General features: G+C 49.8%; 2 protein-coding genes across 2 annotated transcripts in view; both read left to right on the top strand.

Moving 5' to 3' along the window:
* Positions 1–26,146, top strand: part of SERPING1 (serpin family G member 1) — a 437,682-nt gene that overhangs the window by 151,270 nt on the left and 260,266 nt on the right. The window lies entirely within an intron of this gene.
* The window catches only part of P2RX3 (purinergic receptor P2X 3), a 34,176-nt gene continuing 9,230 nt past the window's right edge, over positions 1,201–26,146 (top strand). Inside the window, exons 1-8 of the mRNA XM_050758548.1 lie at positions 1,201–1,520; positions 9,374–9,509; positions 9,945–10,016; positions 10,255–10,318; positions 11,013–11,106; positions 11,471–11,548; positions 12,643–12,784; positions 13,667–13,803. Of these exons, the coding sequence (XP_050614505.1) occupies positions 1,402–1,520; positions 9,374–9,509; positions 9,945–10,016; positions 10,255–10,318; positions 11,013–11,106; positions 11,471–11,548; positions 12,643–12,784; positions 13,667–13,803 (842 nt within the window). The 5' untranslated portion in view covers positions 1,201–1,401. The remainder of the gene's footprint in view (positions 1,521–9,373; positions 9,510–9,944; positions 10,017–10,254; positions 10,319–11,012; positions 11,107–11,470; positions 11,549–12,642; positions 12,785–13,666; positions 13,804–26,146) is intronic.

Genomic DNA, 26,146 nt, shown 5'->3' with positions numbered 1-26,146 from the left:
ATGATTGATGATATGTGTCCTACATGAAGACATTAGTACAGAATATGTAAACTCAAGATTTCCCTGACAATCAGTACACCAGCTTGCTAACTCAATCCTGAGGTAAGAGACAACAGGAATGCACCCTTCTCCCCTGAATTCATAGCTTTAACCTCTGAGTAGTGGCTATTCCAGCATTATCTAGCAATATAAACTCAACTGGGTTTAATAGATAGATATTGAGGGCCTATGACTAATTTAGCACACTTCTCGGATTTGAGGAACTTGAACAAGACGAAAACATCCCTGGCTGGGCGCAGTGGCTCACACCTGTAATCCCAGCACTTGGGGAGGCCGAGGTAGGCAGATCACTTGAGGTCAGGAGTTCAAGACCAGCCTGGCCAACGTGGAAGCCCCGTCTCTATTAAAAATACAAAAATTAGCCAGGCATGGTGGCGGGTGCCTATAATCCCAGCTACTTGGGAGGCTGAGGCACAAGAATTGCTTGAACCCAGGAGACAGAGGTTGCAGTGAGCTGAGATCGTGCCACTGCACTCCAGTCTGGGCAACAGAGCGAGTCTCTGCCAAAAAAAGAAAAAGAAAAAAAAATGGAAGGAAGGAAGAAAAGAAAGAGAAGGAAGGAAGGAAGAAAGAAAGAAAGACCCAGCCCCAACCTTTTGGGAAAACATAATCTAACAAATGATTTTGATAAATAAACTGAAAAAAAAAAAAAAAAAAAAGTGCTAACTGCTATGCTACAGGTAGAGTGAAACTCATTACCAACTGGAGTTAGAAATATGTGAGTCTTTACTCATCACACCCCAGAAGACCCAGAAAAACTTTCAAGAGACCCTCTCCCCCTGACCCGTGCCACTGGGGGCAATTCAGGAAAGGAGGGGACGGCTGCAGAACTGGGTGGAATTTGGCTGGCACTCAGGAATGAAGGGGGTCTTCAGTTCAGGCAGGCTGTTAGGTGACTAGGGGACGGGAAATTGCAAAGGGCTTTAGGGAGAGCGTGAGCAGCTGGTGAGCTGGGACGAGGATGCTGCAGAAGAGAACAGAACAGAAACAGTAGACAGAGTGCAGATAAAACATTAGTCCCAGAGGGCTCCAGCCAGCTACATCCCAGGCAATCAGGAGCCCAGGATTGGAGACCCCACCCCTGCTGTGACATCACAGGGGAGTGGGGTGGAGACGAACAAAAAGGGGGTCCCCCGCCCTGGTCTCTTGGAAGCCAGAGTATCAAGAGAAGAGAGAACCTGACTAGGGTTGCCTGGCTTAAAGGGACAGGCTCCCCATTCCTCCGACCCCTCTAAGCTGCCCCCTCCAGGTCGTGATCCTGTCTGCCTGTCCTGTGGGACCTCCCTCTCCTGAGGCCACCACTGGGCCCCCTTCTGAGTGTCCCCTGAGCACTCTCTCAGTATGAACTGCATATCCGACTTCTTCACCTATGAGACCACCAAATCGGTGGTTGTGAAGAGCTGGACCATCGGGATCATCAACCGAGTAGTTCAGCTTCTGATCATCTCCTACTTTGTGGGGTGAGTCTGTGGCCCTTCAGGTCCCTGGCGGGGTGGGCTGCCTGGCGTCCCATCTTCACCCTCCTGCCTCAGAAACCTGCATCCAGCTTCCTGAGCTCCTCCCCTCCCGGGGAAACACTTTCTTCTGTGGAGCCGAGTCCTAAAGACTGGCCTCTGCCACCCCCACCTAGGACCTGAATTCACCTAGATGAATTCTTTTCCCAGTTCATCCTCCAGCGTTGAGAGTGGTTTCAAGACACACACTCGGAGGAGTAGGGTCCCTGCCCTGGCACTGCCCTCCACCGAGGGAGGGCTCAGGAGCTCCATCTCCACCCTCCCTGCTCTCATCTCTCCAACCAGAGAACAGGCAGACCCCCTCCCACATCTTCAAATTCCCCTCAGTCAACTCTTCGGGGCCTCAAAAAGACAAGACAGCACAGAAATAGGGAAGGGAAGGTACTGAGACAAGGGGGTGGTGGCAGGTTGGTCAAGTTGGTGGCCGGGAGGGAAAGAGAGAACTGGGCCCATTTCAGAGTGAGGAATTTCCTTCCGGCATGGATGGGTGAGATGGTGAGAGAGAGAAAGGCAAGGGAGAAGTGCTGTGCTCTTGAAGGGGAGGACAAGGAGGGAACTGCCCCTTGATGAGGAAGCAAACACAGGCCCAAGGGAAGAGTGGCCAAGGAGAAAAGGAGCTTTTCTGAACACAGTGCAGCTTCCTCTCCAGGAATCCAGAAATGCTCCCCTTTGTCAAAAAGCCTAAGTTCCCCACCTCTCCCTGACCGGGTGCCATGTAACCCATCCTAGCAGTTGCTTAAGAGCCAGGAAGGTGCAAGCATCCCCTCTCAGCCCCCACCGCCTGGAAGCACACACCTACACACACACACACACACACACACAGGCGCGGGCGCACGCACACACAAAGGGCTGTGGAGCAGACAATGGCTGGGGGAGAATGCAGGTCCTATCCTTCTTGTGGTCATTTCCACGCACTGGTGGGCACCAGGAAATACAGGCAGAAACCTCGAAGGTTTTCTTTCCTGGGGTGTGGGTCTCCAATCTTATGCTGTTCTTTGAGACAATGGGTCTGTGCATTCGAGGCAGCAAGCCACTGACTGTTAGGAGTTAGTTCAAGCGGGTCAAAGGAGAATCCTGTGTGACTGTGGGCTGAAGCTGCATGCAAGCCTGCTTGCCTGAAAAGTTGAAGTTTATGTGAGGGTGTGGAGGGAAAGGTGGCTAGATGTGACTTTTTAGGTGATTGTTTGCTCTGTGTGCTGGGCAAGTGCTGGTAGGCTTCAGTGGGCAGGTATTGTAAAAAGGCTGCACCATCCAGTGCTCCTTTGGGAGATTTTAGAAAAGGGATTCCAGCTTTGGAATAGCATTAAATGGCCATGAAGTTCCCTTCCAATGTTGAGGTTTTGTGAGATACGAGGTTTGCAAATGTTCGCTGTCTGCATCTCCAGAGCTTGGCTCAAAGTTGGTTCTTAAATGTTCTGTGTTCACGTGTATATTCAATGCTGTGGTTGTTTATAGCCACAAGATGGTATGTTGGCCCAGGTGAGTGCAAAAGCTGGCTCAGCACATTCCCCATCTGGCCTGGCTCCATTGGCTCCAGGCAGAGATTGATGGGGGATAGATAGTGGGCTCCTCGACCAGCCCTCTCAGCCCCCACTGCCCTTGTCTCTCTCTCATCGTGATCAGATCGAATCCTCCAGGTCTCAGGGCTGGAGCCCAGCCTGCTGGAGCGAGCATGCGAAGCTCTTTGGCATCTTAATTTCCAACCCCATCCATCTCCCAGCCTGACAGCTCCCCACGAGACACTGCCTTCCAGTTACATCAGCGCCCCCTGCAGCCCAGTCCCTTGACCTGAGTCCCATCTCCGTGTACGTGAACCCATGCACGTTGTGACTTCATGAGTCCACCATCATTAATTTAGCAAAAATGTACCAGCATCTCTGCATGCCACGCACTGTGGACTGAGGACGGAATGGTGGGCAAAAGCAGACAGGGTCCTTGCCCTCGTGGGGCTTACAGCGGAAGGCAAGAGATGGGCACTCATCTGATGATGTCCACAAATGTGAAATGTCAACTGTGGCTTGGAGGTGAACAGTTATAGGAGAGCCGCTTCTGTGAAGGTGTTTGGCCTGGTCAGGGAGTAAGGGAAGGGTTTCTGGAGATGTAACGTTTTAGCCAAGACCCGAAGGATGAGTAGGAGCACCCCAGGTGAAAGAGGGAAGAGAGTTCAGGGCAGAGAAACCCACCTCTGCAAAGGGAAGGAGCCTGGCAAACGGGAAAGAAAGGAAGGTCGTTGTGGCTGGAGCCGAGGGAGCAGAGGTGGGTGAGGGTCGTGTACGGTGGATGGGAACGCACACAGAGGCCGGACCTCAGACACCCTTAGAGAGCTTTTGTTTTTACAGGAGATGAATAAACAGAAGCCACGGAAGCATTTTAACCCATGTGTCTGTGGGCACTTTTGTGTGCGCGCGCACGTGAGTTTGAGAGAGAGAGACAGACACGATGAGATCTGAGTTGGGAAGAGCACCGGGGCTGATGCGCCTGGAAGTGGAGGGAGTTGGAGCGGGTGCAGGAAAACCTACTAAGAGGCGGTTTATGGAGAGATGTGACAGTGGCTTGGACCCAACTGAATTTGAAGGGATTTTAAAGGCTATAGTGTTAATCACTGATACTTCAATCTCTTCCCCATCATCCCGACCAGGTCGGCAACCTCGACTCTGCCTCACATGAGCCCATCATTTCTCTGAGAACTTCTCAGAAACACACCACCTGGTCATCTTACATACGCTCTCACCCCCGCCTCTGGCCTCAGCTGCTTGTCTGTGGTTGACTCCATTTCATCACTGTTTTCCTTTACCCACCCCAGGGCACACAGAAAGGCCTGGACTTACCTGAGGTTTCTCACATCTTTCCTGGGCCCAGGTGGTAATCCCCACTCACCTCTGTGGAGTGGGACTTCCTGAGAGCCCATCCCCATTCTGGATCTTGTGGGGACCTGAGAAGCTGAAAGAAATCCCTGGGATCTGAGTCCCTGGAAGCAATAACCTGTGCTTGGCCTGAGGTTGATTTCCAGGGCCTTGGACTTCCCAGGCCTTTGATGCCCCATTGCGCTGAAGGGTCATTGGTGGCCGCTGGAGCCTCTGGCCTCGTCACAGCCCTGCCCTGCCTGCTCTGTTCCTCCCCCATACAAGGCCCAGTTCACAAACTCACCATCTGTATGGCCGCATGCTGTGGTTCATAATATTCAGCCTCATTATTCAACTTCAGATCTTAGGTGGGAGTTCAATACATAAAGCAAGGAGCTGCTCTGGTTTAAAGAGAAGGGTCTGGAATCCCGCCTTCTCAGCTCTCCACTCCATCCTCTCAACCCAAGGTAGCACTGTGAGGTACCTTGTCAGCACAATTAAGTGACAGATATGGTGGGAAGAGCTGTTATGGTGGGAAGAGCTGTTGGGCTGCCCCATCTTGTTTTTTTTATTGTTGTTGTTGTTTTGTTTTGAGACAGAGCTTTGCTCTGTCCCTCAGGCCGGAGTGCAGTGGTGCGATCTCGGCTCACTGCAACCTCCACCTCCTGGGTTCAAGCGATTCTCCTGCCTTAGCCTCCCCAGTAGCTGGGATTACAGGCGTGTGCCATGATGCTCGACTTTTTTGTATTTTTAGTAGAGATGGGGTTTCACCATGTTGGCCAGGCTGATCTCTAACTCCTGACCTCAAGTGATCTACGTGCCTCGGCCTCCCAAAGTGCAGGGATTACAGCATGAGCCATCATGCCTGGCCGGATGCCCCATCTGGACCAGTCATCCTGGTCCAGAGAGAGGAGTGACTCTCATTCCTGCCTGCCCTCTCCCCCAATATGGAATATAGAGCACTTGGTTAGAAGCCTGGCTCTGACACCAACTAGGAGAGGGCCTCCTAAGAGTGACTTTACGTCTCTAAGTCTCAGTCCCCATATCTGGAAAATGGATTTAGGAATACCTCCTCCCTGGGAGTTATAGGGAAGGGAGGTAACATATGTCAAGTGCCTTGCAGAGATGGTGACTCAGTAATAGATGGCAACTGTGACTACTTCACAAAGACCCCCCCATCACCCCTCCCCCTTTCCCTCTGCCCAGCTCACACCTTCCTAAGAGGCCCCTCTCCTCCTCCCACACACACAAGCGTGCACTCTTCACACCCACTCCTCAGCCTCCTCCTTGACTCCCTGGGGGCGGATGGGAGGGTGCTGGGGCGCGGCTCTGGCCTCTCTCCTGCACATCCCACCTGCCAAGGAGCTGCCACACGCCTTCCACTCTATAAATAATAAACCATGAATGCGAGAAGAAAATAGTCAGAGCAGCAGAGTAAATGCCAAGAATTGAAGGCTCAGGCCTGCCCTAGCTCCTGAGCCCTGGCCTCCAGAGACAGACTCAGCCCCTCTGTTCTGGAAATGAAGCATCCCCTTCTTTCTAGCCGCCTTGACGACATCCTCAGGCCCCACGAGGCCATTGAAATTCTTCCACTTGTTATTTAAGTCAAAGAGAGAATTCTAATGCGGCCTCTCCGCCCCACCGGGCACAAGAAGGAGCCTTGGAGGAGGAGGAGGAGGAGGTAGGAGATTGGTTGATTGTTCCTTGGAGTCCTCAGCCCTTTCCTCCTGAGACTTTCCTAAGCCAGGAGATGCTTTCACTGGTGATGGAGCAGGAGCTGGTAGGAAAAGCACAGGGTCCAGTTCAGGGGGCCAGCATGGCCTGGCCTTGAGCTGGGACACAGCTAGAGACCTTTGAGTGAAGGGGCTGTGAGTGGTCTGGAGCAGGTTGTCTGGTTAGAGCCGACATACTAGCTGTGTAATCCTGGTCAACTTAGCACCCCCTCTGAGCCTCAGTTTCCTCATTCATGACATGGAGTTAATAACAAAGCTGTCTCAGTAAGAACATAGTGAAAGATCCAGTGCGAGTGCCGCACTGGTTATATAATCGTAATCTGAACTCTGCATCTCCAAATGTTCCTGGACTTTAAGGATGCAGGGCAGGGGCCTCAGAAAACCATTTCCTGAGGTTGACACGGAGAAATGTGTCTATTCTGTGGCTAGGCACGTTGAGGCTCGGTTCCAGAAGGGTGTGTTTAGATCACAGTTTGCACTCTGCGAATATCCAGCTGCGGCCAGCAGCCATCTTAGCTGGAAGCAGAGAGCCTGGGCCCCAGACCTCACTCCCTTCACTCTGCAGGGCCCCAGGCCGTGAGCTAATAATGCACATTTGGGTTTCCTGTGACAGGGAGGCTCCCTTCTCTTCTGCTAGTACGTAATTTGGCAGATGGGATTTCTACGTGAGGCTTACTTCCTTGTGAAATCTGAATGAAACCCCTCCCCTTCCAAAAAAGGACGAAAAGAAAAGTGCTGGGAGATAAAGCGGCACCACAAAGCCCCATCGAAGGCGGTGTTCATGAGATCATTTTACAAGCACGCAAGTCACTCTAAGTGGTGCGTTAATCAGGATGCCGCCCGCCTGCTATAAAGCAGCAATAGGAAAACAGGTAACGCGTTTGAAGCCATTTGCCGGTGCTGTGACTACACCCTTTTTCTCCCGCTCAAGAAATCATTCAGAATTCAAGCCAGTAATACTACCAAAAAAAGATAACTATGTGAGGTAGTAGATATGATCACTAGCATGACATAATCATTCCACAAGGTACAGGCATATCAAAACACTCACACTGTGCCCCGTGAATACATACAATTATTATCAATAATAAATAGGGCTGGGCGTGGTGGATCACGCATGTAATCCCAGCACTTTGGGAGGCTAAGGCAGGCAGATCACTTGAGGCCAGGAGTTTGAGACCAGCCTGGCCAACATGGAAAAACCCCATCTCTACTAAACACAAAAAAGTTAGCCAGGCGTGGTGGTGCACGCCTGTACTCCCAGCTACTCAGGAGGCTGAGGCATGAGAATCGCTTGAGCCCGGGAGGCAGAGGTTGCAGTGAGCCAAGATCGCGCCAGTGCCTGGGTAATAGAGTGACACTCTGACTCAAATAATAATAATAAATAGTATTTATTTATCAAAAATTTAAACTTAAATTAGAATAAAAAGAAAAAGAAAAGATTCAAGTGAGCAAAGGAAGCCCCATGATGGAGATAATACCAAACCCTCTCACTGAAAACTGAACAAAGAGCCACTTGCAAATACCCGCTGGTGTTTGCAGTAAATAGGATTGTGGTGTCCAAACTACAAGTGACTGGGACCCCCGGTACGCTCTGGGAGTTACTGCTCTTTGCATGTTCCAACAGTAAGTGACCCCAGAGATCATTCAGTCCAACCTCCACCTGAGGAAGGGGCCTCCTCTCAGCACACCTGCCAGGTGAGCATCACGCTGTCCTGGAGTCTTCCCAGACATGTGGCACACATGGGGTGACTTCCCGCAGCAGCCGGTTCTGGGATTGAAGTCTTCACCCACCTCCTTATAGAATCCTCAGGTCAGCCCAGCTCCTGCCCCTGCAGCTTCTCAGCCTCTAACTCCTACAGCTTTGTCTTCTCTGGGCTACACAGTCTCAACTTCCTTCCACTCACCTTCATCTGGTGTGGTTTTCCAACCTCGTGCCACCCTGGTTAGATGCAGAAAATGCCCTGACCCAGCATTTCCAAAAGTGTGCTCCTCAGTTGCACGAGAGGTCACCAACATTCCTCCAAGACTGGCTTCTGTGGTCAAATAAGATTGGGAGACAGTGAGGTTAACAAAATGTAACAGACGTGTTTGTTTGTCTACATTGTGTTTCTCAGGGAGGGAGGAGGGTTGCATAGCATTTTCTAAACGTATTTGATGGAGTTTTCTCATCTGTCAAATGGGGACGGTGGCAGCATCTACCTCCCAGTGTGCCATCGGGAACAAATACAATCTTGCCAAAGGCTGGAAGTGTGGGATTAAGTGAGGCTGAGCGGGGACTTGAGCCTTGAGGGCTGTGATTGGCGATTTCAAATGGAAAGGCAGGCACTTTATAGGAAAGCAGAGGCACGAGTTGACAGCAAGTATCTGCAAGCCCTACTTGCTGAAGGCGGGGAAAGTCTGAGAAGGAAGGTAGGGAAGGAAGAAGGGAAGGCCTCATCCACGTGGTCCCATAATGACTTAAAGCTGCAGGAAGGAGCCAGTACAGGTAAATGACCACTGGGTGGCATCACAATCCAAGGAATAAGATCAGAAGCGTCTCCCCTCCCTCCTCCCCCAGCCTCCCACCTTCTACCCAACTCCTTTATCTGCCAGGTGAAAGCTCAGCCGCTGCCCCTGCTTCCTTCTCCGTTCTCATCTGACATCTGGGCAGATGGATTCTTCCAAGCACCCAGCTCCCAAGGACCTTCATTGATTTGTTTACTGAGCTACTTTGTGTTGGGCACTTAGGGTACAGCCTTGGGCCAAGGCTGGAACTCACGGGAGCAGAGGCCCGGGATCCTCTGTCCTCCTGTCTCCTGGGTACCTGCCAGAGAAGTGGCCCCCATCAGCAGCACGGAATGACTTTGAGCCATGCATTCTCAATGGGGCCATATGGCCCCCAAGGAGGTGAAAATTGGTTCTCACTCTTTTCATGCATAAAGCACACATTTGCATACAGTACATAAACAGATATCTGTGATATGAAAGTTTCATGGAGGGGGGACCACTGTGGGGGAAATGTCTAGAAAGGCACCTGAGGGGCGGTAATGGGACCAAAGGTGGAGAAACGCTATTCTAAGTCAACCAAGGGCTCACCCTAGGTCTCACGCCTCCAGAAGGAACCATCCGCACACCCTGCCAGGCATGGCCAAGTGTTGGCAGGAAGGTGACCTCTCCCAGTTTCTGTCTGCTGGGTCTGTGGACTCCTCTCTTTCTCTTCATTTCTGCTCTCCTGCCCCAGGTGGGTTTTCTTGCACGAGAAGGCATACCAGGTACGGGACACAGCCATTGAGTCCTCGGTGGTAACCAAGGTGAAGGGCTTCGGACTCTACGCCAACAGAGTCATGGATGTGTCTGATTATGTGACGCCACCTCAGGTATGGTCCCCTACCCAGAGAGGCATGCGGATGCCCAGGCGCTGGGCAGGTTGGAGGGGAGAAAGCAGAGCAAAGAGCGCCAGTGGGATTCCCACAGCAGAATCCGTGATGTCACTGATCCAGAGGACCTCTCATCCAGCAGCTGAGAGCTGTGCGGGAGCTTGGGCCTGTGGTGCTAGGCACCAGGAAAGCTGGGTTCCTCTCCAGGCTCTGCCACAACTTGTAGTTCAATCAAGGACAACACACACGGGGGAAGGCGGCCATGTGGGTGGTTGCAAAGAGCCAGCTCTGCCCCTTACTAGCCCTGTGACCTTGGCCAAGTCACTAAACACAAGCCTCGCTTTCCTCGTCTGCAGAGAGGGGATATCAGTTCTAGTCCCTGTCTCACAGACTGGGACTGTTGCATGTTTTTCTCTCCCTTCTTCTCCTCCCAAGGGCACCTCGGTCTTTGTCATCATCACCAAGATGATTGTTACTGAAAACCAGATGCAAGGATTCTGCCCAGAGGTGAGGGGAGGAGACAGAGAGGTTGGGTGAAGCAGGTTAAGGCTGAAAATGTTGGTGGGAGTAGGACTGGTGGCAGGGAGGGGTGGGGTATAACCAGAGGCCCTAAGTCTGGCCTTGCAGCTGGGACCTGGGACCTCCACCCTCCTGCGGCTGCTGGCTGTGGGGAGGCCATGGGAGCTGAGGGGCTCACCAGGCCAGGACAGGGTCCTTCACCAACCTGTGACCTGTCTGCCCACAGAGTGAGGAGAAATACCGCTGTGTATCAGATAGCCAGTGCGGGCCTGAGCGCTTCCCAGGCGGGGGTGAGTCCAGCCCCTTCCCCACCCCACAATCCCAAGTGTTAGCAGGACCCATGGGGGAGAGCCTGTCGTCGGAGAGGGAGTGGGAACCAGCCTGTTCCATGTCATTCTGCTGGCATTTACATGATGTTCCCTGGGTGCCACACCCAGCAGGTGCTATAAGGTTGGCATGGCCCTTGCCCAGAGGAGCTGCTAGTCTAGGATGGTGGTGACAGACAGGGGTGCTTGAAGTGGCATGTGTTGTCCAGGAGGTACAAAGGACTGTGGAGCCTGGGGGCGGGGGAGAGAGTGCTTCTGGGTGGGTGGTATCAAAAGGCTTCCTTGAGGTGGTGACATTTGGGAAGGTCCCTGACGATGAATAGGATTTGGCAGGATAGAGGGGGCTTCAAAAAGTGCATTCCAGACAGAAGGAAGAGCTGCAGCACAGACTCAGAGGCAAGGAAGGAAGAGCAAGAAGAAGGGAGGTCCTCAGGGTTGCTGAGCCTGGAAGCACATGAAAGGAAAGCTGTCACCTCCTTTTGTCTGGGTCTGGGGCTCAGGAGAAGAAGCAGGAAAGAAGTCAGCTCCCTTTTCCCTGCCCATTCTTTTCCCCCCATTGCCAGGGTCCCTGATGGGGGGAAGGAAGGGACGGGGGAGGAAGGGAAGGGAGAGGAGCAAAGGGCAGGCAGCCATCCAGCAGCTGTGGCTTCCACTTTAGGGATCCTCACTGGCCGCTGCGTGAACTACAGCTCTGTGTTCCGGACCTGTGAGATCCAGGGCTGGTGCCCCACGGAGGTGGACACGGTGGAAATGTAAGGCTCCAAGACAGATGGAAGGAGACAGGCCCCCACCTCAGCTCCCCTCTGCCCATGTGGGAGCTGTGCATCTCTGAACTTGAGGAGAGTCTGTGACTCTCCCCCGTATTGTCCCTTCCTGGTGTGGGGGGGTGGACTCAGGTCCAGGGTATCATCTTCCCCAGCCCACTCACCTGCCTCCTCCTCCCGCTCTGACCCTCAGGCACAGACAGTCCCTTCCTATAGCCTGCTCTCAAGGTGCCCTTTATCTATAAGAGCTCTGCCTTTGGAGGTGTCCACCAGGAAAGGTCGCCCGGGGGTGAAAGCCTTCATTTCCCCCTCTTCCTCCTGGAAAGCTAAGGCCTCCTGTGCTCACCCACAGGCCCATCATGATGGAAGCTGAGAACTTCACTATTTTCATCAAGAACAGCATCCGTTTCCCCCTCTTCAACTTTGAGAAGTGAGTGCCCACTTCTTCTCTAAAGCCAAGATGCAGGCGCCCCCAGCCCTGCCACCTTGTTTTCAGGGAAGTGGAGATGCCCCCTCGCCACAGTTCTTCCCACTTCCACTGACCCATCTCCCGGGGCCTCCATTCCCAATCTCCCAGCGGGCCTTGGCCACTGAGGATCAGGGGAACTTTGGGGTCAGTTTCTCTGCCAGCCTCCCTGCCTTGGGGCTCAGATCCAAATGGGAGTTTTGCTTGGGGTAGGAGAGGGACAACTTAGGCCTAGTCCTGGGTCGAGGATGCCTTCAACGGTTGAAACCCTTTGGTCTCGTCCCATTTCTTTTTCCCCACATCTAGCCCATGTGTGGAAATCCCTTTTCTCTTAGTTCAGTCCCCCTTCATTGACTCGTTAATTCCACAGCTACTCGGTGGGCATTGGCCATGTGCAGAGGGCAATGCCAGGCACTACAGAAGTGCACTAGGCCAGGCTCAGTGGTAAACGCCTATAATCCCTGCACTTTGGGAGGCCGAGATGGGTGGATCACGAGGTCAGGAGTTTGAGACCAGCCTGGCCAACATGGTGAAACCTCGTCTCTACTGAAAATACAAAAAAAAATTAGCCAGGCACGGTGGCGCACACCTGTAATCCCAGCTACTTGGGAGACTGAGGCAAGAGAATCGCTTGAACGTGGGAGGCGGAGGTTGCAGTGAGCTTAGATTATGCCACTGCACTCCAGCCTGGGCAACAGACAGACTCCATCTCAAAAAAAAAAAAAAAAAAAAATTGCGCAAAGTAACCAGGAATGATTCCTGCCCTCCCGAACTCCCAGTCTGGCAACTGGAGATTAGTCACCGATGTACATCACCCTGCTACAGGGAAGGGGGTGATGGGGCACCAGAAAGATGCAGGGAAAGGAAAGAGGGGAGAGAGATGGCGAGGTCCAGATGAAGGCTGAGGGTTCAGATCCCCCCTAGGCGTGGAGGGCTCAGATCCCCGCTAGGCGTGGAGGGCCCTGAGGCTCCGGAAGGCGGGGGGCGGGGGCGGGGAGACTGCATAAGACGATCTTCCCATGAACCCTGGGCCGACCTCTCTCTCCGCTCCTCCCCAGGGGAAACCTCCTTCCCAACCTGACAGCCAGGGACATGAAGACCTGCCGCTTCCACCCGGACAAGGACCCTTTCTGCCCCATCTTGCGGGTAGGGGACGTGGTCAAGTTTGCGGGGCAGGATTTTGCCAAACTGGCGCGCACGGTGAGGACCTAGCCATTCTTCCGCGACCCCAAACTCCCCAACTTCAGCCCTTTCTCAGATTTCAGGGCCCTTTGGCCAGCACTGGCCAGGAGCCGCCGCGAGACAGCGCCACCTGGTGGAAGCATCCCGGGCCTGCCACTGGCTTTGTGCCTGAATCCTTTCTCCTCTCCCTACGCGGAGCTGTCTTGCCCGCCCCCGCTCCCGCTGAGCCCACCTTCCTCAAGCCTCAGTTTCCCACTCCTATCTTCACACTTCACCTCAGGGAAAGGCCTTAGATCTGTGGTAATCCCTAAACGATGGGAAAGTAGACCTGTGGCCACTTTGTAGCTAAAGGACTGAAGATCCCAAAAATAGGACTCAGAGGCTCCAGTGTCCGCAGCCGAGCCACTGCCTTTTTTTTTTTTTTTTTTTTTTTTTTTTTGAGACGGAGTCTCGCTCTGTCGCCCAGGCTGGAGTGCAGTGGCCGGATCTCAGCTCACTGCAAGCTCCGCCTCCCGGGTTCCCGCCATTCTCCTGCCTCAGCCTCCCGAGTAGCTGGGACTACAGACGCCCGCCACCTCGCCCGGCTAGTTTTTGGTATTTTTAGTAGAGACGGGGTTTCACCGTGTTAGCCAGGATGGTCTCGATCTCCTAACCTCGTGATCCGCCCTCCTCGGCCTCCCAAAGTGCTGGGATTACAGGCCTGAGCTACCGCGCCCGGCCACCACAGCACTTCTTTACTGAGCAGCATGTGACACATCACTTTCCTTTCTCCCTGCCTCCGTCTCCCACCTGGAGGATGGGAGGAAATCAATTGTCACGACCTCCACCCCACCCCCACCCTGGCCCAGCGCAGGGAGTCGGAGGGCGAGAGGAAAGCTCATACCCGGCTCTTTTCTTCAGGGTGGCGTTCTGGGCATTAAGATTGGCTGGGTGTGCGACTTGGACAAGGCCTGGGACCAGTGCATCCCCAAGTACTCCTTCACCCGGCTGGACAGCGTTTCTGAGAAGAGCAGCGTGTCCCCAGGCTACAACTTCAGGTAATCCCCTATCTCCTGGGACATCAGGAGAAGAAGTTGCGGGCTGTTCTAAAGAACTTTATTTCAAGCAGCATTGTTTATCGGGGAGACAAGGTCCCACAACCATCCACTCACCCCCGGCGCCAAGTCCCACCTCAGGTTTCATTTCAAATCAGGAAGGACTCTGGAACAGCCATTAGGGTCTAGCTGGGTGTCCTGGGAGACAGTGTCTCCTTATCACTGGAGGGGACCACACCAGGGATTCCTGCTGCAGGTCAGTAGTTAGAAGAGAAGGCCAAGGTCTCTTGAAATACTGGGGTTTTGCGATTCTTTGCCTGTTCCTAACACTGGCCTGAAACTGTAACGTGCTTAAGTGACTTCCAGATAGGTGCATTCCCTGCCCTGGGCCTGAATTTTCTAAGGTTTCTCGTTCTACAAAGTAAGGGTGATAACTGGTATCGTTTTACATTTTACGAGATGGCACTTTTGCGCGTCTGTCCACAAACATGTGTCACCAATAGCAAATTATAATTGTCATTGGCTCTTCTTCAATGCCTCTCCAAACGAGAACTCAGACCAGTCTTTAAATATCATCCCAATGGCTTTGAGACTTCAGGGATCCTTTCAGGTTTTGTTTTGTTTTGTTTCTCCATTTTGAAGAGAGGGAGAGAGGAATCAGAGAATAAACTGTTTGGAAGCAACTGAAAGCGCTTGAACAAGCCATTGGTCTTCTCCCATCCTAATTTCCCCATCTCTGAAATGGTGATAGTACTGCTGTGATCTTCAGGATTCAATTAACCAATGTGTGAAAAGCTTCAGCTTTCTGTTTTGTTTCTCTCCTACTTTTTTTCTGAATCATTCGTTTATCGATTAATCCGTTAAACATGTACCAATTGTCTACAACATGCTAAGGACCGTACTCAGTTATCTTAGGTTAGCAGTTCTCAAAAGTGTAGACTACAAGGTCAACACTACTTATTAAAAGTTTTATTTTCTTTTTAATTGATAAATAACAATTGTGTAGATATATGGGATACAATGTGATGTTTTGATACATGTATACATTGTAGATTCCCCCCAATTTTTGAAGATCCTGAAGTTTCTGGCGGGGCCCTGTTTAAGTACACAACATTATACACTAAACAGCTTAAATAGACTAAATAGGCTGTGACCAGGGGGAAAAATACATAAGAATATATTTCGGTTACATTTGAACATAAGAATATACATTTGAATATATTCAAATAATTGTTACTCAAATTTCCTTTGTTGAGGTGGTATTCTCTGATACAATGGCATACATAAGCCAAAAATAATCATTTCACCTTTTTAAAATGTTAATTTATCACTTAAAAAATAATCGCCCACCCCATTAAGCTTTATATTTAATAGTTTAAAATATACATGTATATTCTCTGGAAAGAAGAATCTTTAAAAATTGAAAGTACTTTCATAATCAACTCCAAACTTTAAAAAAACCATAGGAAACAACACATATTTTAAAGTAGGTTAAAAATACTGTTCGGCTCACTGGCAGAAATTGGCATATTTATTCAGTTGGTATATCACACTGAGATCAATACAAAGGATATTTGTATGGTGGCTTAAAATAGTAACATATTAATAAAATTCTCTTGATCTAAAGTGCAAGTTTTCATCTACATAACTTCCCTTTGGCCATTGGGAATTCTTTAATCCTCCAAATAACTCATTTGGCAGGAAAGCTTATGAAGAATGTGAATATTATAAAGACCACCAACTACTGATATCATACAGTTTTAGAACAGCATCTCTCATCTAAAGAAAAATTGGTCTGGAGTTCTTCATCTCCAATTTCTTGCACTGCAGCTGCCTTCCCTCCCTCCCCACCTGAGCACAGAAGGATGTGAGCTAGACCTGGTCCTAAATAAGCTTGGAGGGTATTTGGGGAGGCAGGACAGAGTATCTCCAAAGACCCTGCCTGCATAATACCCAGAGGCCTAAGAGAAACCACCCCCTCTTAGGACCTCAAATAATTGACTCCTCCAACAATGCCCTCCAGGCCAGAGAAGGAGGCAAAGCTGCTTAGTTTGACCCTTGTGATTTAAAAGTTTCCAGAGGGCCAAAGTAATTGCCCTGACATTGGGAGATATCTGATATCCGTGGCAAGCAGAGGGCTCTGCCCAAGCCCCTTCCAGTCCCTTCACCTGGGTGCCCACCCACCACCCTCCTGTGACCCTCAAACTGCTGGCACCCAAGGCTAAGCTAAGAGCCCACGTGTGGGAGGCTGCAAAGCCGTCTTTCTGAATCCTCGAATAGGAGAGAGGGTCACAAAGCCAGGTTCAGTGTGGCTCACAGTGCACTTTCTATGATATGGTAAAATTTACACTGTTTTTTAGAATCTCACCAAGCTACTTACCGGTAGAAACCATACTAGTCACCCTGTATGCAAAACGCTTTGTGTGCTTCAGCTCAGCGTTCCTTGCCTGCCCTACAAAGTAGGTGCTACAATATCCCCTGCAACTTTACCGAGAAGATGGAGCCTCACTGTTAGATAAGGTTCTCAAAGTCACAAAGCAAGCAAGAGGGGGAGCCTGGATTCAAAACATATTTCTTTGGATGATCTCCACCCCAGCCAGGAAGACTAGGGACATTTGTACTTGTTAATCCTCAGAAAAAAAAGCCTGCCTATGTGGTTGACACTTTCATCCCTGCTTAAAAACAAAGAATCCAAGTTCCAGGGAGATGTAAAGACTAGCAGATGCTGGCGGTGCAATTCATAGCCTGGCCTTTGTCTCCCAAACAAATTCATTTGCCGCTCCCTCCAACAGAGGCAGAATTTTCAACACCCCTACTGTTGCCGTTTGCTCTGGAAGGAGTGGAATTATTCAGCCAAGATTCGGCCTTGTTTGAATCTGCTAACTAAGACATCCAGAGGCAGCTAGAGATTCACATTTCCATCACTAATTACATTCGCAGCTCCCTTCCAAATGTCACTCCCCCCGCCCCTACTTTTTGTAGCTTTTTGCCTGCAGAATCAGAGATTTTGAGAATTTATAGCTGTTGAAGTTCCCTTGCAGTCACCCAAAGTCAGGTGGTCACTTTACAGATGAGAAAGCGGAAGTTCCAAAGGGGGCATCTTAGAGTAGCCTCAGAGGTCATTGGATCTCAACTCCTAATTTGACCCCTGTGATTTAAAAGAGTTTATAGAGGGCCCATGTAATCACCCTGACATTGGGGGATCTCTGATATCCGTGGCAAGCAAAGGGGCCTGCTCCAGTCATTGGAAAGGTGACCTCAAATTGAGCCAAAATGTTCTCCCTTCAACTCCTCCCCAGCGTACTTGGTGCTGTCCATGCAAATTAATCTTTATTTCTGTGATCCCCTGAAGATTCTGTTCTTCCCCTACCTGAAATTTAGTGGAGAGATTTTATTTTTACTCCTTGGTCTGTTCTGCGTGGCTAAAAGACTCTGTGGGCTGCTTTAACTTAGTATTTTTATGAAGCCTCTTTCCAAGCATATTGAGATTGCAGTCGGTGGGGTCATCTGGATTTCTAGCAGACAAAGTGCAGCAATTTCTAAAAATAAGAACCGTTGGGAGTCGCCAGTTCAGTGGTGCACAAGCGAAAGGCGCTCTCAGCAGAGCCCTGCAGCTCTTCAGGAGGCTCTCTTCTCTGTTGGCGAGATTTCTGAGGCCCGGGTAGACCCTCGATTCACAGGAACAGGACTTTAACCAGAGTACTATGTTTCCCAAAGTCCTGGGAGCAGGTGATGGTGTGTGTGTGTGTGTGTGTGCGCACATGTGAGTTCGTGAGAGTGGGTGTATTTGTTAGTGGGTGAATGTGAGAGGCTGAGAGTGAGTGTGTCTGTGTGTGTGTGTGTATGCGTGAGTGTATAGGCATTGATGGTGCAATGACAGATTAAAAATACTGTATCCGTCAGGGTCCCCGCAGGAAACAGATGGCACATTCTAACTGGGTAATCTGAGGAGAGTTTAATAAAGAGACTGTTTCAAAGGTGTGGGCAGGGTGGACGGAAACCACACAGGATAGTGCAGTACCAGGGCCAGAAACAGGACACCGGTTACCACCCAGGTCTGAAGAGGCGAGGAGAGGAAGCAGTGACAGGAACATGGAGACGGACAGAGCTGTGAGCAGAGGACAGCCTGACATGTGGCTGTGACTCGGGAGAGCCTCACGGGAAGCCAGAGCTGAGGCAAAGCGGCCCACTGAGGCAGCCGAGGGCAGGGTGAGGAAGGGAGGAGCGTGGACCAGAGGGACAACTGCAGAGATGTCCAGGACAAGTCCTGACGACTTTCATCTGTGAAATCACAGCCCTTCCTTAACTTTCAGAGGTCTCTAACTGCTTTATGCCCCCGATGAGAAGTGGGGAAGATGCATCCAAGGAAGATGCACATATTCACAGACATGAGAAAATTCGCAGGCAAGTTATCTTCTTAAAGGATATTTTCTTTCTTTTTTCTTTCTTTCTTTCTTTTTCTTTTTTTTTTTTTTTTTTTTGAGACAGAGTCTTCTTCTGTTGCCCAGGCTGGCGTGTGCAGTAGCTCAGTCTCTGCTCACTGCAACTTCCACCTCCCAGGTTGATGCAATTCCCCTGCCTCAGCCTCCCCAGTAGCTGGGATTACAGGCACCCGCCACCACGCCCAGCTATTTTTGTATTTTTAGTAGAGACAGGATTTCACCATGTTGGCCAGGCTGGTCTCCTGACCTCAAGTAATCCACCCACCTTGGCCTCCCAAAGTGCTGGGATTATAGGCGTGAGCTACCACGCCTAGCCAAGTTATTTCATTTCTACAAATAAGATATAAATACATTCTCGGAGAAATAAATCCGAGCAATTCTGTTGTATACAGAGTAATGACATGGGAAGTCCCCTTCATTCCCTAGGCCTGCACCCTTTGCAGGGAGTTAACATCTGGGACAGTTTAATGAGTTTCCTTCCAGTTCTTATTCTATGCATTGATATTTATACAGCATAAAATTCCAAGACTTTGAGGCCCTCTAAAAGCCTATCCCATAGCCAGTTGTGGAGGCTCCCGCCTGTAATCCCAGCACTTTGGGCGGCTGAGGCGGGAGGATCCCTTGAAGCCAGGAGTTCGAGACCAGCCTCGGCAGCAATAGCAAGACTCCTTCTCTATAAAAATAAGATTAAAAATTCTAAAAAATAAATAATCAATGAAAGCCTATCCCTGCACCTCAGATTAAGAGCCCTAGAGTTAAGTTTGCAAAGCCCTGTCACACCTATTTTTGACAGGATTCACAGCTCGCCATCTTTCCCCACCCCACAAGGTAGGCTCAGAAAGATTTTGAAACTTGCCTGAGATTATACAGCCTAATTAAGAGGCACATCAGGACTCAAATCCAGGGATTTGATCTATATCCATTGCTTCCAGCATACCTTGCGCCATCACATGGCTTGCAAAAAAGGAAAAAAAAAATAGCCGTTAGATATACCCGGTGGCGATGGCTGGTGTGATTGATGGGAGAGAATCGAAACGGTGCATTTCAAAACGCCTGATTTCTTGTTTCTCCTCTGAGAGTTCCTAAGACAGCTTTGCTACTAAAAGGCAACGCAGTTTTGGATTTCCTCTCTTGGTGTCTGGGACAAAAAAACACTTGTTCAGCTGCTAGATGTTCCTGGTGCGGTAGGTGTTTCTAGTGATCGTTTCATGTTGGAAATGTACCCACAGCAGCTTTCATGAAGCTCGGAGATTTGGCGCCTGTCCTGCTTCCAGGCAAAAATGTGTGGATCAGCAAGATCTTAGGCCAATTGACAGAGACAGAATCAAAGTGCACCCTTGGCTTTGATCATTCTCTCTACAATCTGGATTTTTCTCTTTCCAAAAGCCATAGAATATGTGTTAAAAGCAGCCAGCACCATCATTTCCACAGAAACACTTGAAGGCCCTCTTCCATGGGAAGTGTACTTGCTTGAATTCTCCGTAATCCATTTGCTTCTTCATCTTTTTTAGGTTTCAGTGGAAGTGATGCAATTAGAGTGATCCTGGATTTAGACAGCCCTTTATCATGTTCATGCCTACCCTATTCTCACAGCAACCAGTATTATTCATAGAAAATACTAGCTAACACTCATTGAACACTTACCAGTGAGCCAGAGAATTAGCAGATGCTCTGTGTGGATTATCTTGTTGACCCTGAAGAAGGAACATTTTAAAGCCAGGAGTGGTGGCTCACACTTGTAATAATCCCAGCACTTTGGCAGGCCAAGGTGGGCGGATCACGAGTTCAGGAGTTTGAGACCACCCTGGCCAACATAGTGAAACTCCGTCTATACTTTAAAAAAAAAAAAAAAAAAAAATTAGCCAGGCGTGGTGGCACACACCTGTAATCCCAGCTACTCAGGAGGCTGAGGCAGGAGAATCTCTTGAACCCAGAGACAGAGGTTGCAGTGCGCTGAGATGTCACCACTGCACTCCAGCCTGGGCGACAGAGTGAGACTCTGTCAAAAATAAAAAAGTCAAAAAAGAAGTAACAGCTCAAGAGAACATTTTAGAACTGGATACCTGAGCTCAGGGGTTTCATCTACCTGCCCAAGGCCACACAGCTCCTACTGCTGGTGCCAGAATTCAAACCCTAGCAGCCTGGCTCCAGAGCCTGTGCTTGCAACCACAAGTAGGACCAGTGTGGTAACTCCCATTCTACAGATGAGGAAACTGAGGCCCAAAAGATCCCTCTCAGGGGCAGACAGCGAGTAACCTGGCTCTCAGGTACATCTTCTGGCTCCAGGTCCATTGATCTTTCCCTACCTTATTAATTAAAGATAAATTAATAGTAATGCATTTTTTAAAGATCAACAAGAAGCATTCATTTTAATGTCTGCCTTTGAGGTTGATTTAGTGCCTGGAATATGAATAAATAAGGATGGCTTTGGGCCCTTCTCTAAGGAGAAGAGTTCCAGCGTGTTCTAAGGATGTTGCCCCACCCTGAAGCAAAGAGTCTGCCAGGAGATATTTTCCTATCAGTATGAAATCAACTGTAAAAGTGTATTTCAGCTGGCAAAATTACTTCCCACCAGGCAAAGCTTTGCTGAGAACACCACCACTTTCACTTAGAAACCCAAATTCCAGGCCCAAGTTTTCCCTTGCAAGTCAAACCCGGCTCCCGCAAGTTTGTTGCTGTTTTTCCTGCTGCTGTAACAGTTACGTGTCCCTGCTTTAAGAAGGAATTTCCACCACTCCATGAGAGGATGGATCATTTCTAAACAGATGTCTGAGAGCTTCCAAGGGATTTGTACATCGTGATAAAAAAACCCTTCTCCATTCAGCAAACGTTTATTGACTGCTGACTACTGCAAATGTCAGCTCAGCATGGGGAAGTACTTCTAACAGTTAGAGCTATCCAAAGCTAAATTTGGGCTGCTTCTACAGGTAGTAAGTTTCCTTGCACTGAATGTATTCAGGCATCGGCAGGGAAACCCTTTGTAGATAATGTAGGGAGAACTTTGAAGGTCTCTTTCAACTTCCAGATTATATCACATGCTGGGCTTTGTGGTGAACACAGAGATGAACCAGACCAGTTCCTAGAATCAAGCAAGTTTTAATATAGTGATGATAAACTTGAATCCAAATAACAAAAATGCTTATAAAAAATATATATATTTTGTGCTGGGGCAAGCTGAGGATAGTCAAGATGAAGCAGAGGTAAAGCAGAAGGAGCCCAGGCTGTGGGCTACAGTTCAGGCCTTGCTGTAAATCCTGGATGTGATGTAAAGCACATCTCATCGCCTCTGTGGGCCTCAGTTTCTGCCTCTGTAAAATGGGCTGGTTAAAGATGATGATCTTTTAGGCTCCTTCAAGCTCTAAAAGTCTGAATCAAACATGTGTGGGTGTGTGAGGAAGGGCTGTGGAAATTTGGGCTGCTGAAGCATGCACTATTATTTATAGACCTATCACAATCACATTGGAATGGAGCTCCAGCCCTGCCCTGCAGAAGCGCATCTGACAAATGATTTATTATGGTAATTGACGTTTGTACTTACTCATTCTTTATCTATTGCTGGTAATGCCACAAGGGAGCACACGCACACACACATGCACGCACAACATCCCAGCACTATTAGGCCTCAAAATCATTCGATTGAGTCCTGCGTTAGAGGTGTCCTGTTTGGTCACAGCTAGGGGTGTCTCAGTGAAGGGCCCAGAGGGAAAGCACATTCAGCTGGGGTTTGTGAAGAAATTTACGCAACAGGGACCAGCATGGGAGTCGAGGCACTCAGGGAAGCCGTCACTACTGTAGACCTGCCGCCCCTGCGGCGGGGAATGGGAGCCTGTTTTTGAGCTGGGGTACCTGACAGGAGCAACGGTCAAAGTGACACAGCCACAGGCAAAATCAAGGCAGAGCGGGGAAGCAGCAAGCGGATACATACCCCATCCCCTTCTTCCCACCCTTGGGTCCCCTGCCAGTGCCGCCCATTGACCAAATTCCCCAGAAACCAGGGGGAGGAAGCCAGGAAATGTGGGCTGCAGAGGTCCACCTGCAGGGCTCCCCAGACCAGAGACTGGCTCCTGGGGCAAGCGCAGAGTTTTCCGCCCACCAGGCAACCATTCCCGCTTCCCTTCAAGTGTCTGGGCTCCAGCGGCCCTTCCAGCCGCGCCTGTCAGAGGAGCCCCCGGCCCTGACAACTCCGGCCCTGCCTGTGCCTCTGGGGCTGCTTTCCCCTTTTCCAGCTCGGCGCTGGCAGCTGTTCGGGCTCTGTTCTTTCCTCTGATGCCTATGGCATCATCACAGTCACAGCCGTGCTGTGCTTTCTCCACAGCTGAGTGTTCTCACAGACACCAGCTTAACAAGCTCCCTGCCCACTGAGGCTGCAATGAACACCTTTTGGCTCCTCTCTTAGGGAGGCCGTAGGGGTAGGCGAGGGTTTTGGAGTCAAGCAGCCAGATTTCAGATCCTAGCTGTGCCCTTTGCGGGCAGAGTAGCCTATGGAGCATGTCTGTGCCTTTCCCCAGCCTGTAAAATCAGGAATGTTGCCTGATGACCAGTACACAATATTAATAGAAAGCTGTGTGCTAGGTACTGTGCTCAACCTTCACATTCCAGAGTCATTTTATCCTCTAGGCAACCCTACAGCTACTGCTCTCATCTCCATTTTACAGATGGAAAAACAGACTCAGAGAGGTAATTCGCCCAAGGTCGTATAAACTAGGTGGCATAGCCAGGATTCAGGCCCAGGACCATCTCATTTCAAAGTCCCTAAGCTGCCAGCTACCTCATTCAGTTGCTGTGAGTCCTGAATGAAACAACAGGTATGGAAGCCTCTAGCCTCGTGCCTAGCAGGAGTAACTGTCCTGCCTGTATTTTCCTACTCTTTCCCCCATTGCCCCTATCGAGAGGCTGGCTTCCACCAGTGGCACCCACTTTCCCACCTAGCTCGCTGCCGAACCTAACCGTCTTCTGCTGGGGAGAGAAATAGCCTGTTGTTACCACCTTATACTAGCTCCACGTGCAGAATTGGGAGCATTTGGAGAAACCAGCGACAGCAGGAGGGAGCCCTGAGGACAACCTAGCTAAACTCAATCTTTGAGATGTCAAGAATCCCAGAAGTTCATTTATTCTTCTGGCAAGCATTTACTCAACCCCCTACTGTGGGCATGATGCCTTTGGGCAGACAGAAACAGTGAGATATGAGGTCAGGTGCGGTGGCGCATGCCTGTAATCCCAGCACTTTGGGAGGCCAAGGTGAGCGGATCATGAAGTCAGGAGATGGAGATCATCCTGGCCAACATGGTGAAACCCTGTCTCTGCTAAAAAATAAAATTAAAAAAGTACAAAAAATTAGCTGGGCATGGTGGTGCACACCTGCAATCTCAGTTACTCAGGAGGCTGAGGCAGGAGAAACACTTGAACCCGGCAGGTGGCGGTTGCAGTGAGCCGAGATCGTGCCACTGCACACTCCAGCCTGGCGATAGAGCGAGACTCTGTCTCAAAAAAAAAAAAAAAAAAAAAGAAAGAAAGAAACAGTGAGATATGGCTAATAGTCCACAGTCCATAGTCCAAATTATCAGCTATAGTCTGGTGTGGCAGATACTGTAGTAGAGGCCTGAATCCTAATAGAGACAGAAAAGGCAGCCCCAGGGGATGTCCCAGTCTCAGCTCATGGCCCTGGTTTGTAGCATTTGCTGGATTTCTGTGAGGTAAATACTCCAGGATGGTCAATTTCAAGCTACCAGGGTGAAGTCACTAAACGTGGAATTGGGAAGAGATGCACACAACTGGCTGCCAACTGGGGCGTGTGGACCCAGCCGCTGCCACTTCCATCTGCCTCTACCCCCCAGCCCACCAACCCTCTTCCAGCTGCTTCAGAAACACCACGTTCTTTCCCATGAGAGGGCCTGCAGTTCCCTCAGCCAGGAAAGCGGCCCCTACCTCTGGCCTTCTTGCCCTTTTAACTCTCCATCCTTCAAGCCCCAGCTCGAGGGTCACTTTCTTTTTTTTTTTTTTTTTTTAAATTTTAGGTTCTGAGATACATGTGCAGGATGTGCAGGTTTGTTACATAGGTAAACGTGTGCCATGGTGGCTTGTTGCATCTGTCAACCCGTCACCTAGGTATTAAGTCCCGCGTGCATTAGCTATTTATCCTGATGCTCTCCCTCCCCTCACACTCCTAACAGGCCCCAGTGTGTGTTGTTCCCCTCCCTGTGTCCATGTGTTCTCATTGTTCAGCCCCCACTTATGAATGATAACATGCGGTATTTGGTTTTCTGTTCTTGTGTTAGTTTGCTGAGGATGATGGCTTCCAGCTTCATCCATCTCCCTGCAAAGGTCATGATCTCATTCTTTTTCATGGCTGCATAGTATTCCATGGTGTATACATACCACATTTTCTTTATCCAGTCTATCATTGATGGGCATTTGGGTTGATTCCATGTCTTTGCTATTGTGAACAGTTCTGCAATAAACATGCATGCATGTATCTTTATAATAGAAGGATTTATATTCCTTTCATTATATACCCAGTGATGGGATTGCTGGATTAAATGGTATTTCTGGTTTCAGGGTCCTTTTCACATGAAGCCTTGCCTAACCCCCAGCCTAGGTCAGACATCTAACCATGCTCATAGAATGGCACTCCTCTCCTTCCCAGCCCTTCCTTATATCTGATTTTAGCTACTTATGGGTTTGTGTGGTTAATTAGTATTTCTCTCCTTCTCATGACAGCAGAGCTTGGCAAGGTATCAGCAGTACCTGAAACAGTATCTGGCACAGAGTAGGTGTGCTCCAAATATTTGTTGAATGCTAAAAGAACGAGAGGTCATCTGAGCTGGACCCTAATGGATGAATTGGAGTCTGCACGGTGGAAAAGGGAGGCAAGAGGAACAGCATGGGGAAAAGCACAGACGTCTGTGTCTGTGGGATGTGTTCAGGAAATGCAGGAAGGCAGGTAGTCTGGTGTGGCTGGAACTTGAGTGTGTGGCAGGAAGAAGAGCCTGCAGATAAGGCAGGTGGACTGGGCCAGGTCGGGAGGGCCAAGGTATCAAATGGTGCTGTCATTCTCACCAACCACAATCCTAACCAAGAAAAAAAAAAGTGATCTGGTAAGAACCAGAGGACTTGGGGGAAATCAAGCCTTGGGCATGGTATATGTAGCTGAGCCATTCCCCTTTTTGGATGAGGAGGCTGCAGGGTCCTTCTGTCCTGACACTGCACGGCCCCCCAGGCTTCCTGTTCTGCTCCCAGCCAGGGATTCTGGGCATGGAGACCCACCTAGCAAATGCAAAAAGATGCCCCAGCTGGAGAACAAAATTAGTTATGACCTCACAGAAATCAGGCAACAAAAGAACAGTGTAGAATGCTGGCTAAGAGTGTGGGTCCGACAACTGGACTGCCTGAGTTCGAATCCCAGCTTCACTCACTGTTGGTTTTGTGACCTTAGACAAGTTGCTTCACCTCTCTGATCTGATTCCTCAGCTGTGATATGGGAGTAGCAACAGTACTTAAATGCAATGGGGTGGTTATGAGCATTAAATGAGCTAATAAGCATAAAGCACGTAGCACAGTGTCTGGTCACAGAGGAGCACTCAGTAGATGCTGGCTGTCATTATTACTAATATCATTATCTACAGGAGCCAGGAGAGTGTAATGATCAAAGTCAATGTAGATATTGTTTCATTTTATCTTAATGCTAGGATAAGAAAGGGATGCGTTTTAAGCACTGGCTATATATGGACACTCTCTCAACTCATCCTCCTCAGAGCTCTTTTTCCTCCCATTTTTCAGTTGAAGTAAAAAACTCAGAGAAGTCGATTGACTTTCCCAAGATCAAGAAGCTAATTCACAACAGCCATAGCACCACACCCAGATCCCCTAGGGCCTCCTTAGAGGGTTTACTCCTGGGATGTAGCATC

This window comes from Macaca thibetana, chromosome 14 (genome assembly GCF_024542745.1).
Source record: "Macaca thibetana thibetana isolate TM-01 chromosome 14, ASM2454274v1, whole genome shotgun sequence".
Taxonomy (NCBI): domain Eukaryota; kingdom Metazoa; phylum Chordata; class Mammalia; order Primates; family Cercopithecidae; genus Macaca; species Macaca thibetana.
This window is presented reverse-complemented; position numbering and strand designations above follow the sequence as displayed.